Raw genomic sequence first — 18,046 nt, forward strand, 5'->3', positions numbered from 1 at the left:
AGAAACATTCATAGATGTGTTGGGTGGCTGCTGAATGTTGTCTTTCTTTGGCCACTACTGTGGAAATTTGAGAATTATGAGCTAATCTGTATCATGAGCTCAATCTGTATAGTTATGCTCTCTTTTTATAATTAAGCTGAATTCACAAGGCACGTAAGATTCATTGGGATTGTGTGTGAGGTGGACAGCAGAAACAGTAAGTGAATGATAGGGGAGCAATATAATTGGCTTTCCTCTCAGACAGCACTTTATGCAGTTACTGCATTTATAATGGCAGACTATCTCATACAAATAGAGCCTCTGCTGAGTGTGCAACCTATTGTAATTATTATAACGCCAAGGCGCCATGGTGGATAGAGGCAAATTAAGCTGAGATTAAAATGCATGAGCTGATTCTACAGATCATGCATATTTATGGGACTGTTATTAGTTGGAATAGCTCACATTTGAATTGTATATTTGAGTTTTTTTTTTGTTCTTGAGGAATCATTCAAGACTCAATTCACAAGATACCAATGTGTTTAAATACCAGTGTGATTTCGCTTTACACACTGCTCACTTGTGCGTATTGTGTGAATCATAAGAATTACTAAAAGCATGACACACACATAGCTGGTCTCAAAGCAGACCCAGTCACACTAAAAAAGCTCGCTGATCTTTGAGAACAAACAGGTTGAACCTTCTGGAGCCAGCAGGACCATTGTGATATTTACAGAAGTACCAGCTTCAAAAGAAAGATGGGAAAAAAGGCATCTGGTCTCTGTCAGTTTTTAAAGTAAATGCTGTAATGTCTGCTGAGGTTTTGTTCTGGTCTCCCTAAACCAGATTTTCTAGGACACATTTACATATTGTATAAATTGCTCTTGACATACTGTTTTAAACTGCTTCTGAACCTTCTACATGTAAAGCATATATGTACTATTTCTACTGTGGGATATATATATATATATATATATATATATATATATATATATATATATATGTTCTATTTCTGTTGATTTTAACTGTTTATTTTCACCATTTATTTTCACCACTTTATTTGAGGACATGCTTTGTACAATTATTTCTTAGCCTACACTTATCCAGCAGGATTTGTAAAGAACCACAAAGAAGCCAACTCTAAATATAGCGGATTTTCTCAACATTGGAGTTGCTATTGTTAAAGCTCCATTTTGAGCGCTATTAAATGAGCACGCTGGGAGATTTGGAGTCAGAATTGGTGTAAGCCCTGAATGGCTGAACGCATGGGTTTATGCAAAGATTCAGGAAGCCTGAGCTGAGTTGCTAAAAAAAACAATACAAAAAAAAAAAAAAAACAATCATGCTGTTTCAGAAACGCTGGTGCACATTCATGATGACCTATTTAGCCACTGCTGTGTTTTGACAAGGAAACAACTCAATGTGTGTTTGTTATGGTACAGTCTGGAGTGAGTGTGATATCTGTGGATAAAAGCTTAAGGCCCAGAGTCTCTGCTTCTGCCACATTAAACTCTCTGGGTGTAGAATTTGCATAACCTCCCCAGTCTACTTTTGATCGCTGATACCTGAGTAAAGTTGCTGATCTTTCTAGAAAGAAGAAAAATGAACAACAACAAACATGGTTAGGATGTAATGGAATAAAAGTATTCGTAATACGTATTCAGAAGTGCCTGCATTCAGTCCACATAAAAAGAATACATTTATTTTCTTAATTTTTTAGATTAATAATTTTAGAATGCACACTAAAATTTTAAAATGCAATTTTATTTAAATTTAAAATAAATACTTTCAATTTTGTTTGTCATTTTAAAGTTACATTATGTACGCTTTCAAAAATTTGGAGACCTCTGAAATGTGTGATTCCATGCAACATGTGGAAGAACATTTTGTAATGTTGGTTGTGCTTCTGACCCAACAAGCAGATGAATCTGATTATTGCAAGCGCATTGAACTCAATCAAAACTCAGAGAAGGATGTGTTTTCCAAGGATTGTCTGTTATTACTATACTACTGATACTATTACTGCTGTTCCTACTGTTCTGACTGTATCTTCATCAGAATAATGTTGATTTTGCATTTAAGGCTGAAACACTAAACCGTCATGTAATATGTCATGATAAATTTACATGGTAAAAAACCTTATTTCAGGCCTTACACAGTGACTTGCAGCAGCACATGCACACTGCATTTTTTTCTCCTTATTCCGTAATTCTACTTCTTTCAATATGGACAAAAAAATAATATACTGCAGCTTTAAGATCAGCAGCACCTAATTTCTAAAGTCTTTTGAGGGATGATAAACTGAACAGTCTCCTCAGTAGTGGGTTTTAAGCTTAAGCATCTGTAGTATCTTCTTTGTGCATTCCATACCATGATGTTATCGACATATATAGTCAAGATTTTTTTACTGGGACATGAATTCATATCCCAAGACAGACGGCAGCCCAGCATGGGGAGTTGTGGGAGTAACAGGCAAAAACAAGAAAATTTGGGTGAGAATTTAATGAAATAAACTGCCCAAGAGTCTTCTTCTTCTTCTTTCGGCTGCTCCCTTTAGGGGTCGCCACAGCAGATCATCTGCCTCCATCTTGCCCTATCCATTGCCTCCTCTACTTTCACACCAACCATCTCCATGTCCACCTTCACTACATCCATAAACCTTCTCTGAGGTCTACCTCTTCTCCTTCTACCCGGCAGCTCCATCTCCAAAATTCTTTGACCAATATATCCACTATTCCTCCTCAACACATGTCCAAACCATCTCAACCTGGCCTCTCTGGCTTTATCTCCAAACTGCTCCACCTTCACTGTCCCTCTGATCTGCTCATTTCTAATCTTGTCCATCCTTGTCACTCCCAACAAAAATCTCAGCATCTTCATCTCCTCCACCTCCAGCTCAGCCTCCTGTCTTTTAGACAGAGCCACAGTCTCCAAACCATACATCATAGCAGGACGCACTACTGTCTTGTAAACCTTCCCTTTCACTCTTGCTGCTATCCTTCTGTCACACATCAGCCCTGACATCCGTCTCCACCCACTCCATCCTGCCTGCACCCTCTTCTTCACCTCTTTTCTACACTGTCCATTGCTCTGGATGGTTGACCCAAGATATTTGAAGTCATCCACCTTTACGACCTCTACTCCTTGCATCTTCACCTTTCCACCTGGCTGCCTCTCATTCACACACATGTATTCCGTCTTCTCTCTACTGACCTTGATTCCTCTCCTCTCCAGTGCAAACCTCCATCTCTCCAGATTCTCTTCCACCTGCTCTCTACTCTCACCACAGATTACAATGTCATCTGCAAACATCATGGTCCATGGAGCCTCCTGCCTGACCTCATCTGTCAACCTGTCCATCACCATTGCAAACAAGAAGGGGCTCAAAGCTGATCCCTGATGTAACCCTACCTTCACATTGAAACCATTTGTCAATCCAACTGCACACCTCACCACTGTCTCACTATCCTCATACATGTCCTGCACCACCCTAACATACTTTTCAGCTACACCTGACTTCCTCATACAGTACTACAGTTCCTGTCTTGTCACCTTATCATATGCCTTCTCTAGATCCACAAAGACACAATGTAGCTCCTTCTGACCTTCTCTGTACTTCTCTATCAACACTCTCAACGCAAAAATTGCATCTGTGGTACTCTTTCTGGGCATAAAACCAAACTGCTGCTCACTGATCTGGACCTCTCGCCTTAGCCTTGCTTCAACAACTCTTTCCCATACCTTCATGGTGTGGCTCATCAACTTTATACCTCTGTAGTTACTGCAGCTCTGCACATCACCCTTGTTCTTAAAAATGGGGACCAGTACACTACTTCTCCACTCATCAGGCATCCTCTCACTCTCCAGGATTTTGTTAAACAACCTGGTTAAAAAGTCCACTGCCTTCTCTCCTAAACATCTCCATACCTCCACAGGTATGTCATCTGGACCAACTGCCTTTCCATCCTTTTTAAAGCTGCCCTCACTTCCACCTTACTAATTCTCTGCATTTCCTGATCCACTATCTCTCCCCCCGTTGTCCTCCTCTCTCTCTTGTTTTCCTCATTCATTAGTTCTTCAAAGTACTCCTTCCATCTACTCAACACTCTCTGTTCACTCACTAGTACATTTCCCTCTCTATCCTTTATCAGCCTAACCTGCTGTACATCTTTTCCAGCTCTATCTCTCTGTTTAGCCAAACAATACAAGTCCTTTACTCCTTCTTTACTGTCCAGCCTCTCATACAGCTCATCATAGGCCTGAGCCTTTGCCTTTGCCACCATCTTTTCGCTATGCGACTAGCCTCACAGTACTCCTGCCTACTTCCTTCATCTATCTGGTTATCCCACTTTTTCTTAGCTGCCTTCTTCTTCTGAATACTCTCCTGGACTTCCTCATTCCACCACCAACTTTCCTTGTCTTCTTTCCTTTGACCAGACGAAACACCCAACACATTCTTGCCAGTTTCTCTCACCACCTTAGCTGTATTTTCCCAGTCCTCAGGTAGCTCCTCACTGCCCCCAAGGGCCTGTTGCAATTTTTCCCTGAACTGCCTGCAACCATCCTCCTCCTTCAGCTTCCACCATCTAATCTTTGGCTCTGTCTTCACTCTCTTCCTCTTCTTTGTTTCTAATCTCATTCTACAGACAACCACCCCATGCTGCCTTGCTACACTTTCCCCTGGTACCACTTTACAATCTCCAATCTCCTTAAGGTGGCATCTCCTGCTAAGGATATAATCCACCTGTGTGCACCTCCCTCCACTCTTGTATGTCACCCTGTGTTCTTCCCTCTTCTGAAAATATGTGTTCACCACAGCCATTTCCATTCTCTTTGCAAAATCTACAACCATCTGACCTTTCACATTTCTGTCTTTCACACCATACATACCCAGCACCTCTTCATCCCCACTGTTCCCTTCACCAACATGTCCATTGAAGTCTGCACCAATCACCAGTCTCTCCTCTCTAGGGACACCATCTACCACTTCATCCATCTTACTCCAAAATTCCTCTTTCTCCTCTAACTGACAACCAACCTGTGGCGCATATGAACTGACCACATTCAAAATTACACCATCAACCTCCAACTTCAGGCTCATGATCCTGTCTGACATTCTCTTTACATCCAGAACACTTTTCCCAAGCTGCTCCTTTAGGATTATCCCTACTCCATTTCTCTTCCTCTCTACACCATGATAGAACAGTTTGAATCCACCTCCAATGTTCCTGGCCTTGCTTCCTTCTGGTCTCCTGGACACACAGAATATCCACCTTCCTTCTCTCCATCATGTCTGCAAGCTCTCTCCCTTTACCAGTCATTGTCCTTATGTTCAGAGTCCCTACTCTAACCTCCACACTCCTGCCTTTCCTTCTCTCTCGCTGCCGTCTAACCCGCCTTCCTCCTCTCCTCTTTGATGGTCTTCGACCTACAGTAGTCCAATTTCCACCAGCACCCTGCTGGTCAACAGCACCGGAGGCGGTCGTTGTTAACCCGGGCCTCGACCGATCTGGTATGGCAATCATATTTGTGATCCGCATGATAGTTTTGGCACAAGTTTTACGCAGGATGCCCTTCCTGACGCAACCCTCACCATTTATCCGGGCTTGGGACCGGTACCAGAAGTACACAAAGTACACCCCTAATGGCTGGTTTAAACTGCCCAAGAGTAACAGTTTGAATTAAGTCAATTATTTCCTTTTTTTCAAAGTATTCTGCCCAACTCTGACAACTAACACAATTTGTAAAGAGGACAGAATCGCATGTTAGAATCGCAGTATTCTTCAAACACAGCTCTTTTTCTCCAGAGAGACCTCAATGTACCATGAATGTGGCCACAAAATCCTCACAGGCAGTGAACTGACTGAGCATGAACAGTAAGTGCTGTTTGCACAGTGGCTGCTCTCTGCTGAGGCGCCTGCTGTTAGATTAGGTTTTTGTGTTCCTATCAGAGTTACACATCATCACTGAGACTGCTGTGGATAATCAAGTCTCGCAAATGCGTCCTGATGAGGAATGGCTAGAGCTTTCCTGTGGCCAAGAAGTACAGGAAGAGAGAGAATTCCTTATGGAATTGATATTTGAAGTGGCCCACAAATAGCTGATAATGGTATCTGTGGAGGCCTCTGATTGATGACATCTCACCTCCGTGCTAATCACAGGCAGCTGTTTTCTGTTGAGCAGCTTCGACTCTTGGAAGCTTCATGGTGAATCTAATTTCTGTGGAAAGAGAAGAAAAAAGATAATAATGGCAAATAAAACCCATCCTTCAGTCTCTGGCAGCAAGCGAGAAGCCTTGGGCCAAAAGTGAGCAGTGTTTGAATCATTCACTGAGGGAGAAAAAACAACATTAAGAAATAATGCATTAAAGGTATTGCTTTGGACAATTTACCTGTTAAAGTCATTACAATCTATAGATTCACACGAGCTCATATGTACATTTCACATGATTCTGATCATAGGGATTTAGTACCAGACATCTCCACTCCTATCTAATTGCACATTAGTATAACATGCAACATTTTATATTGTGATATCATGGGATAAACGGGGTGTGTTGCTGGTTTAACATATGATTTATATTATGAAATGCTTTTAGCATTGATCAGCAATGATCAGCCAGGCATGCTAAGAAGGGAAGATATTTCAGCTTTGGAATGCATTTTCTTTGGGATTTAAGACCATGCTTAAGTGTCAAGGAGATAGCATGCAGATATTCTTCACAAATGCAGTAGTGGTTATATTTCTACTTTGTTATCATATGCTGCTGGCAGTATCAAGATAGATGACTCATTTCTATAGTAGAAAAAAGAATAAGACTCTTTAGGAGGAAAGATAGTAGTAAGAATTCTTTGTACTGTAAGCCTTGAATAGATAAGATGAAAAGTAGAAGAAAGAAAGTAGAAGAGCAAGCTTGGTTATCATGTACCTTTTATATATTTCAGTAAACTATGTATGCAAATATAGTGAAATTGCTTTTACAGATACATAGTAGTATAAATCCTTTCCACAGTTTATTGTAAATTGTCACTGTCCCAAAAAAGCCTTAACTTTGAAAGGAACTTAATAGAACAAGATTTTTCCCCATGTAATTTGAGTATTTCTATTACTTTATTCATCATAAAAGTTTAACACATTGTAAATGCCCTTAGACATCTTCAAATTAATGTTAAAAATAAATACAGTGATGATATATTTAGACCTGAGTAAATCCATGGGTTTTATGTGTCATATCCTGCGTGGCCCAGTATAATAGAAATGTGGTTAAAGAACTCATATTTGATGGATTTCCTGCCTTTTTACTTTATTGTAAAGAATGATGCCGTTTGGTCTGATCTCAGTTTTACCAGCTTGACTCTTTGCCATTCTACTTTAGTGATTTAGAGTTCAGCTCCTCATCAATGGCTGCACTCATAACTGTTTACTTTGTCTGTTTTTCTTCTTTAGACTCAATATGCATCCAGGGTTTTGACCCCAACCTGGGAATTATCGCCCCCATTAACCCCATGATGGCAGGAATCAGTCTGGTGCCACCCCCGCCTGTGCAGCCTGAGCTACCTGTTATCAAGGAAATTATCCATTGCAAAAGCTGCACGCTCTTCCCTCAAAACCCGAGTGAGTTCATGGTGCTCTCTGCATGAGTAAATGCATCACATATTTCTATTTTAACAAGTGTAGTTCAGTCTTTAGTAAAATGTGATGTTTAATGTTTGTCCCTGTGTACCCTGCAGATCTCCCACCCCCATCCACAAGAGAGCGGCCTCCAGGCTGTAAAACAGTTTTCGTCGGTGGACTTCCTGAGAATGCCAGCGAGGAGATTATCCGAGAGGTGTTTGACCAATGTGGGGAAATCATTGCCATCCGCAAAAGCAAGAAAAACTTCTGCCATATCCGCTTCAGTGAGGAGTTTATGGTGGACAAGGCCCTTTATCTGTCTGGTTTGTGTTTGATTTGTATGATAAAACTCATAATAAACTGCATTTTGCCTTTTAGTTTGGTAAAATCATTATGCACCTTCACCAGACTTCACATTTTAGTTACATCTGCTGCATAATTTCTGATCATGGGAGGTTTGAGCTAAGAAAGTTGCCTCTTCAAATGAGAAAATGCTAAGACTCATATGACAGCCAGTTAGAGTTAGATGCTGAGAAGGACTCCTCTTTTTCACAATAATTCTTTTACAAAGAATGTTTTAAATCACAGCTCTTAAAGGTTCTGATTAATCTGAATATTTTATGAAATTAGCTGTCAGCAGACAATTTAGAAAAGCTAATGTGACTGACTGTTCTTAACATTATTGTATCAACATTATGTATCATTAGACATGATATTGAAATGTGTGTTAGTAGTAATGCAGCTAAACCCAGTTTGCTTTACCTTGGATTCAGCATTGGTATGTTAATAGCTTTGACATTGAGCTGGGAGTGTGGTCTACATATTTTAATCAAAAACCCTTTCAGCTTGAGAGTGAAATACAAACAGAACTGCCCTTTAAATGATCAGGATAGTGTGTTTCTGAATGACATGATTCTCAGTAATGGTCAATTACTTGTGCTTTGACTCCAGGGAAAGAATAATGCAGAAACATGTAATATCTTTGGATGAGTTTTTGGTAACACTTTATTTGAACCCTGCAACATATGCCATAAATATATTATGGCAAAAATTATATGAACATATGTTACAAGATTTTGTTCAAAATGTTTGATGTCATGACAGTTTATGTCACATGCTGATTTTTGTTGAGTGGATTGTAGTTATTCGTCATAACATTGAACATTATGACATCACCATGTTTTATTACTAGACACAATCTGTCATGACAAGTCAACACAGCATATGAAATCTACTATTACATGTTTATGGCATGGTTATGTCAAATTTAGGGAGCAGGGTTTAAGGGAAATGTGACCAGTTTTTTCAGTACACTGGAATGTGATATGAGTGTGGATGTGTCATGGCTGTGTTTGATGCGGGTTATCTTAGGCTACCGGATGCGCATCGGCTCCAGCACGGACAAAAAGGATTCAGGCCGCATACATGTGGACTTTGCTCAGGCAAGGGATGACTTGTATGAGTGGGAGTGCAAGCAGAGGTTACTGGCGCGAGAAGAACGTCATCGGCGTAAAATCCAGGAGGATCGTCTTAGACCCCCCTCTCCCCCTCCCATCATGCACTACTCTGAGCATGAGGTGGGCCTGTTGGCTGAAAGACTGAAAGGTATGGATTTCTTCTGAAAGTGCTGTCATAATCACTGAGGCTGGGTGTCATCAGGAGATTTATCATCATTACCATAACTTAGAAACACAGTTCAGGTGGAAGATTTCCCTAGTAGCTGCTCTGGCCTGCTTTACAAAGTTCAGACTAGTGTGATGACCTGATCTGCCGTGTGTGCTGTTTTATACACCTTCCAGGCATGCCTGACGGTTCTCTGCTGATGTAATGGGTGTTACTGTAATGATTGGCTGCCTGGCTGTAAGTCCCTTGATGCTCCACAGATCAGTCTTCTCCACTCTCTGCAGCTGCCACCCAAACAGCCACAGCTGTTGTTTGTTCTGTAGGGCTGGTGTGCTTTTGTGTTGAGCTAGTGCCATTAGTGGCCCATAGTGAATATTCACTTGAAAAGCTTCATACCTCTAGACTAAACACAGCGCCCAAAGGCTCGGGTAACAAGAATCTTCCAGACTTACGTAGATAATAGTGATTCATTTTTAGGGAGTATTAAGTTCAGTCAGCTTTTTGCTCATTTATAAATAGCTTTGCTTTAAATGCATTGTTAATCATAGATAAAACTGTCCAGGTTTAGTTTGTAATTCAAAGCACTGTAGCATGTGTCAAGATCTCAAAGGAGTACTGTGCTCATTTCACAAAAGTCAAAGGTCCTGTCAGTATAAAAAACACACTGCTGAAACATCTTTAGCAAGGAGGTTGGTTCATTAATTAGACAATGAACATCCTCAAAAAATCAGTAAAAATGTTTTATTAGTTGTCTTACATATTTCTATTATATAATTTCTCCCCTATGTCTTCTAATATTATACTAATAATTTATTTGAACATTTGAGTATTAGACTAGATAGTTTTAATTATTATCATTTCTTGATAAGCACATTGAGCCACAATTAAGTATGAAACATGCTGTATAAGTAGTTTATGCAATAATACTAATGCATGTTGTTATAATAAATATATTATTCTCATAATACTTATTTTTATTGCTGTTGTCGATTATGTTAATGAAGTAGATGATGATAGTTGGGCATCGATATTTTTTTTTTGGGCAGCTTCATGTTATAAATTTTATACCAAATATAGATCTGATAAATTAATAGAAAATTTACAAATGAAGCTGAAAACAAAGTATTTGTAATTATCAGCCTTAGAGGTGAATTTTGTCCTGGGTACATGCAGTGTGTGGGTTCCCTTTGTGTTGCTTGAATAAACCCTATTGATTTTTACCTCATGCCTCAGGGTGATTTTCCAGGTACCAGAATTGGTTTTCTAAACCTGGAACCCAGCATTTCTCTGTTGCTTGCCAGCAGACAAACTAAATCTATGCCATCTTCATTCTTAAAGGGGAATTCCACAGTTTTTTAAAAATGTCTGTCTAATTCAGTTGATAAGGTGTAAACACATTCATCCAGAGAGGTTTGATATGAATTGCTCCATTGTGGAGAAAGTTGCCGTCTCAGAATTTGTTAGAGGCTGCACACAATGGTGGTAAGAGGAACCAGGCATTTAATACCTCTGAAAGCTACATAAAGTCATTACATAAGATTGTAATTAATACACTGCTTGATGCCTACGACATTGTTTTACAATAGTTTGGAGTGAAATTGCCAAAAGAAAACTTTTTTTTTTCTGATTTACCAATATTTTGCCATTGTCACCACGACATACCTCACGTAGGTTCACTGGTCATGTTGGCTAGCAAATAAAATAGCTATAATTGCCATGTAGACATTAAGACCCCTGGTTCCTATCACCACCACTGTAAAGAAATCTGAGTTTCTATAATTCTCTGCAGTGCACCATTTTACATCAAACCCTTCTGAATTATGAAGTCATTTGTAAAAATCTGTGGAATTCCTCCTTCTCTATCGAATATGCATCATAAACAACAAATGACTGCTGGTGCTGTTGTTCTTCTTCCCAGGCACTTTCTTTTTTTTAAGGATTTTACACTGCTATCGTTGCGTGTCCATGAATGTCCAGTGCATCACATGCTTTTACATTTCACACACAGTACTTCATCAAATACTCTCCTGGCTCAAAGCTAATATTTTCCTGTGCTTTGTTATGATTAGAGGAACCCTGAGGTAGACAGCAGGTTTATGGCAAAGACTGTCTTTTCCATGCTTCTCAGAAACTCTGTCCTCTCTGGAGAGATTTCTGCTTTCATTTAGATGATGGGAACTCAACTGCAACCCCCACCTCATCGGCAATCAGGGCACACCATCAAGCCTTTCCCATTCTCTCTGTGTGCCGCATCCCTTCCACTATGCTCTCTTGTATGATAATTGAGCCCAAAGGGCATCAGATAAAGCATCTCTATGTCTGACACAACTCAGTATTCTTCCTGGCACCGGAACACTTCACTCTCTATCAAAACCTTGGTTAAAATTGGGTCCAGCCTGCTCCATTTAATTTTATACTACTAATATTTACAGGCTACAAATATCAGAGTACCTTTTTAAAATCTGAACAGCATGCAGACAGACAGGAAGCTTTTGTTCCTTTTACAGAAACTGTGGTGTAAAACATCAGGGTGCACTCCCGCACTAGAACATTTCTGTGTAATACAGTAGCAGAAGGCCATCAGAAAGGCACCTCTCAGTAAGAGGGCAGCATTTGAAAGCCATTCACAAGCGTGGTTGTGTTAATACTGTGTATTCTCCTCTGCTTTTCATTTTTTCTTTTTGGCTCTTTGAGTGTCCCTGTTGTCTGATCCATCTTTTTCCACCTACTGTCCTCAGCGTTGCAGTTGAAGGCATTATTTGTTTTTGTTAATACCATTCATTCCAACAGCCTCTGGTTAATGCTTTCTCATTTCAGGCAAATAAGCATATTAATCACATTCATTACTGCTCTATACAGGCTCAGAAAACATAAATGTGGCAGCTTCATAAAAATAAGCCAATAACCAGACACTAAGCGTTTCTGTTTTTTGTTGGCACCAAAGAGCCAGTAACATGGTGACTGTCACAGGGGTTGAGTTACAGTGAGGACAGAGGGGGATGCTGGGGGATTTTGAGGGAGGGTGTGGAGATTTACACATTTACATTTTCTGTCATGGCCCTCATTAGTGGTGGGGGTGGCGGCTGTGCAGTCTCATTTGACTGAGGGAATTATTTTTACTCCTGTCAAATGGCATTCTTGCCCTGGGACCAGGAGAATTCTATTAGCTTTAATTAGCTGGGAAGGCACTGTGCCACCTGAATGACATATCTGCTCTCCCTCTTGCTCTCTCTCTCTCTCTTGCTCAAGCAACTGCATCAGAAGCCTGGGGCCCCTTAAGTTCCTTGCCAAACATAGATTACATATCAAGGCTGAGAGTAATATTGGTCAATTGCATATAGAGTCCAGATGCTTAGAATATAGAGAGATTATCTCCTCCTGTTTTCCATATATGCAGTGGGAAAAATGTAATTGATGTATCGCTTATTATACAGTGGAATTCATAGTCCAGGATATTGTTTCCTTTCCCCGCAGAAATATCTTCCTGGTCAAAAGCACACGTCCGGGGTGGAGAAACTAATATAAGGGTGTTGCATATAGGATCTCATAATGGGGGTTGTGTAATTTACTACTGGCCTTATAATGTCTGCTCTGGCTCTTGGCAAATTTCAATTATTCTTGCAATTTCTCTAATGCATTTCAAAGTGGTCCACAGAGACCAGATTACTGAAGCCTGAGAGAGGCCACACTCAAAGTCTCTGCCACAGACGCTCAACCCAGAATTGTACTTCATGTTGAGGCATCAAGACACACTGTGCTATTTACCCACTCATAGGCTTCGATCCAGCTTCAAGAGTAAATCTTGCACCATCACATTACCGGAGAGTAAGCTGTTGTTTGAATTTGTAAGAACCATGTTCTTCCTCCTTTTCTACAGATGACAACAAATTCAGTGAAGCAATAGCTGTGCTGTTCACATGGATAGAAAGGGGCGAAGTGAACCGGCGCACCGCCAACCACTTCTACTCCATGATCCAATCGGCCAACAGCCATGTGCGGCGCCTCATGAACGAGAAGGCCCAGCATGAGGAGGAAATGGAATTGGCCAAAGAGCATTTCAAGAACTCCCTGCTCGCCATCCTCACACAATGTAAGACACAGCCTGCATGCTGCTTACCAGGAGATATTCATCTGGGGTTGCCATGACAACGGTACATCCTTTTTACAGGCTGAGATTATGCAGGATTCTTAAGGATGCTTAGCCTCTGATCTGATCGTTGAGGCTTTTATGTTCTTCTCAACAATGCCAGTATATAAAGATCAGCCATTTGTAAATGCCTGCATCAAGCAGTTATGCTGTGTAATGTAATGACACACAAGGTGGTGTTCACTTTTTTTTATGTGTGACACAATCGCCTCATTTGTTCTTTCGAAGAATGTCAGAAGTTCAGAGGTGAACAATAAACGAATGAAAAAGCAAAACAGATGAGATTCAGACCTAGTTCCCTAAGTCACTGCGATTCTAGCCATAGCCCAGAGAATGGCCCAGGGTAAGTACAGTCTCAATGGAAGCAGTCTGTCCTCATAGCAGGGATGGAGCTGTTCAACTTAATGTGCAGGTAGGCCAAAATCAGATTCCCTCATCTTCTGAGACATGCAGAGCAGCTGGGGGTACTTCATGAACCAACAGCCACTGAGAAGCTCACAAATCAATAGCATCCACTGAGGAACTCATTATTGAGACTTTCATACAGAATGTATGGATGGAATGCAAGATGATCTGTGTAGGTGTGATGGTGAAATACATCCATAACTGTGCATGGCAGCTTGGCTACAGCAAAAAACATAACTGTTTTCTTTTATCCTCCTTTAAAGTCAGTAAACTAGTAAGAGCTGGGAATTAAAGTAATACTGATTATGGTAAAGAACGTTTATTCATTACTACAGCTTTGATGTCTCTTATGTTTTGTCTTCTGAACATCACACCAGTAGAAATTTATAGTCAAATCAAAGCAAAACAGAAGGCAACATTTTACAAGAGGTAGAAATTCAGTGAGCATTTGGTACCCTGAAACTAAATAAAAAATTCATGCTTTATTGTCATTGTAATGCAAAAATGTGGAACATTCATTTCAACTGAAATTCCCTGTCAACTCTGCTTAATACTACTATTATAAAGCATTTGACTGCAAGCAGAATATTCCACCCATTGTAGTCTGTTGCCTTCCTCAGTCCTAAAGGATTTGAATCAGCAGGTAATGAGATGTAAGTACAATAGAGCAGGCACTATCAGGAACCTTGCTGGTGCTAGTACAGCAGTCAGAGGTTTCTGGTGTGTGGCTCTAGCTGGCAGTGGTGCAGAGCTTTACATAAATGGCTTGTCTTGTCTGACTTCCTTATCCACCAAAGTTGAGCAGATTACGGCTGTATTCACCGCTGCCACCAGACAAAAGGCATGGGACCATTTCTCAAAAGCACAGCGCAAGAACATAGACATTTGGCGAAAGCAGTGCGAGGTTGGTATATCTCCTCCCTTCTTGTCATGCTGACTCTACAGGCTACCTTGGTGCTCCAGCTGCTAATGTTAATGTGGCTCTTGTGGCTGTTCATTATGCTCATTACCAATGTAGCCTGTCCATAACTATTGTGGTCTCACAAATAAACCATCCTGGATATCTGATTCTGGTCTCTCGCTCTGCAACACAGTCGATATCTGCTAGAAAGTCAAGTACCTCTTAAGTTGCCACGGTAACAGATGCTTCCAGGGTTAAAATGATAGTCATCAATGATAAAAGTGGATTAGTTATTCATAACTCATCAAATTTGTATTACATCTCTCTACATCTCTAAAGCTGAAAAAAGGGAAGTCCATGTAAAAGCCATCCCTGTAAAATTTGGCACTTTCTAGATTCAGCATTTTCACAAAACATCTACATGGTGCCTATGATTTTTCTCTGAGCATCTACAACCTTACCTTCTTCCAAACTGCCTATAGACTGTAGAGGTACTTTATTTGTGAATCATCTTGTTATGGTCCTTTTCCATAACTTGATGCCCAAATATATATAATTGCAGTGAGTGAGTGGGATGTTTTTTTCTGTGAGGACCAAAAAAAAATGAGACCTCTTTGAGCGAAATACACTATCTATATTCATACAGTTCTATAAGGCCAGTCATTGAAAGGAAACGTCCCATTTAAGTTCACAGTACACCCAGAGGTAAGAGGTTGCTTTTCTGAAGGTGACTTTGGTGCAGTGACAGGCCAAAATCAGTCATGATGCCACCACTGTGAAATCAGGGTAATGTTTTAGGGACTTTAGCTGAACTGTATGTCATACTATAACATCATTTTTCTTCAGTTACCAGCAGTTCATTCTGTTGTGACAGAAAGAAATGTAGTTTCAGATATGATCTACTTATCTGCATGAGAGCTTTTAGGAAAGTCAGATCAAAGATAAGGCAATGTGGAACTAGAACAGAGCATCACTAAGGATATTTATTGTGTCTAGGCTGCAGGATTTCACAGCAATGGCATTAAACATCCTTGCCACTGATCCCTATAATGACTATCAGAGGATCAGCGTGCCTGGAAGTTTGTATAATGTGATTTTTACACTCTCTTTTTAGTACCAGACAAATGGAGCATCCAAACTTCTGTTATCATGCACAGCTGTGAGACGTTCAGCACATTCTTGGCTTTTTTTAGGCTGTGTTTCAGACTCACCAAATCAGTCACCAAGGCTGTGTGCTTGCCACTGTCTGTTATTTTGTCACTAGAGATGCTTTGCATTTCTTATATTTTACAGTCTCCTTTATGCCATAGGAGCTGTGTAAATCTCAAGACAGTTACACATTTCTTTAGAATATGTTTATTAGAATATGCTGTTTGTGGTATAGACATTTGTCTCTGAGGCTGTATTGCTCTTTCTGGGAGTAACTAACAAACCATTAAATATTAAAGTCGTGTTATGGCGCAATGTCTAGGACAGCTGCCACTAATGGGGTGTGTGCATGTGTGTATGTGTCTCTGTGTGTGTGTTTATGATTATGGTGTGCTAGGAGCTGAGGAACGCCCACAGTGAGGAGATAATGGGAATCAGGAGGGAAGAAGAAATGGAGATGTCAGATGAGGACTTGGAAGAAAATCCCTGTAAGAAGATCCGAATGGACGACTCAGGTATGATCTCAACAATCAGGACTGTATACTAGCCATTGTCTTTAAAAATTACCATTGGAATTATGGGAGAATTATGTTGCTGCCAGATGTCAAACAGTCATTCTAGAAGCCTATAAAATAATGAATCCTATCCTGAGCATAGTGTTTACTTGAAACTCAACCTGCAGATAATATTTATTTATTTATTTGAACTGGGGTGTCAGAATGAGTCATTGAACCATATAGTTTTATGTTTTCCATTTCAAGTTTGATTAAGAATGATTTCTCCTGCAGAGCCCAGATGTAGAAACTCTCTAGGAATTCAGAGCTTAGTAATATTTCATGATCTGTCATAACATGGCAGCACAGAATCCTTAAGTACAATTTTGCATGCCATGAAAAAACTGGGCTATTTAATAGCCAAATTCAGTTCATTTTTATATATTTTATACAGAAAACTGTCATGAGACTGTATTTATTAATATTCAGGTCAGAACCAAAGAATGCATGATAAGGGCAACACGGAAAATAAATGATTTAGATGTTTCATTAACCTTGCAGAGTGACAGTACAAGGACAAAGCTGTTCAAAAATGTTATACTGCTACATTTATGGTATATATTATTCGAATCACTTACAGCATTGCGCAGCAGAGGCTTACTTTTTAGAATATCCCCATTCACCTATTCCTATACATTTCTTGCAAGCCAGTTATAAGGTACTGTAATGCCCTTTTTGTGCATCTACAAAAGTACACAAACTAGATAGATGTGTCTAATATAGGGAGAGTAAGTTTACACTGTGTTTAGTAGTGTTTAGCAGTGTTCAGCAGCACTGCTGTGTTTGATACACTTGTACAAGCACAACACAGACCCAACATGTCACTACCATTTTGGTATCACTGCTATGCAAAGAATGGTCCACTATACCAATAATATCTGGTCAGTGGTGGTTCTACGGTGGTACTTTTTAGTTGATGGACAGGTCGGGGTGTAGTGACAAATTGTACATCAACAGATGGGTGTGTCAACCTATAAAGGGCACTTATATGGCAGACATACTTGATAAAATAACCAGTGACTATGGATAATCTATGTGATGTTTGCATTATTTTGTACATTCATCGTATATCATTGATGTCCAAAGAACAACTTATATCCCCAAAATAGTAACTTTACAGGAGAAGACAGAAGATGCGTTCAAATTATATAGAAAAATAAAAATTGGCAAAAATGGAGATACATGTTTTTTGGACAGTGATGATGTGTCTGACAGAGTTGCTAGACCAACAGCAATGGCCAAAGGTTACATGCAAAAACTCATATTAAATTAGATTACATACATTAAAGTTAATGTTAAGTAACACTTTGCTGAAGGGCAGCATTCATAAGGCTATATGACACCTTCATAAAGCCCTCATGAGTCAGTATCATGGCAGCTTTAGTCCATTTTGATGTTATCTCATCACAGCAAGTGTTCTGATATCTGAGACTTGTTGTAATATGCCTTTATAAAGGTATATAGATGTATATAATTTATTATGTAGGTTTTATGTAGCTTTATGAATGCTATCCTTCACTGATTGTGTTTTTTTTTGCTTGCTCTACAAAGCCACCATTATGGCGATTTTGATACAGTAAGAACATGATAAAATGTGCATGTCTGTGCTATCTTTGGCACAGCTGACAGCAAGTCCCTTTCTCGCTCTCGCTCTCTTTCTCTCTCTCTCTCTCT

General features: G+C 39.9%; 1 protein-coding gene across 4 annotated transcripts in view; it reads left to right on the forward strand.

Annotated features, from left to right (window-relative positions):
• Positions 1–18,046, forward strand: part of enox1 (ecto-NOX disulfide-thiol exchanger 1) — a 72,627-nt gene that overhangs the window by 42,679 nt on the left and 11,902 nt on the right. For all 4 annotated transcript variants that reach the window (XM_037539422.1, XM_017710868.2, XM_017710869.2 and 1 more), the window contains exons 4-9: positions 7,426–7,593; positions 7,710–7,916; positions 8,965–9,198; positions 13,094–13,306; positions 14,566–14,672; positions 16,216–16,333. In XM_037539422.1, the coding sequence (XP_037395319.1) occupies positions 7,426–7,593; positions 7,710–7,916; positions 8,965–9,198; positions 13,094–13,306; positions 14,566–14,672; positions 16,216–16,333 (1,047 nt within the window). The remainder of the gene's footprint in view (positions 1–7,425; positions 7,594–7,709; positions 7,917–8,964; positions 9,199–13,093; positions 13,307–14,565; positions 14,673–16,215; positions 16,334–18,046) is intronic.

The sequence above is a fragment of the Pygocentrus nattereri genome, chromosome 6 (genome assembly GCF_015220715.1).
Source record: "Pygocentrus nattereri isolate fPygNat1 chromosome 6, fPygNat1.pri, whole genome shotgun sequence".
Lineage (NCBI taxonomy): Eukaryota > Metazoa > Chordata > Actinopteri > Characiformes > Serrasalmidae > Pygocentrus > Pygocentrus nattereri.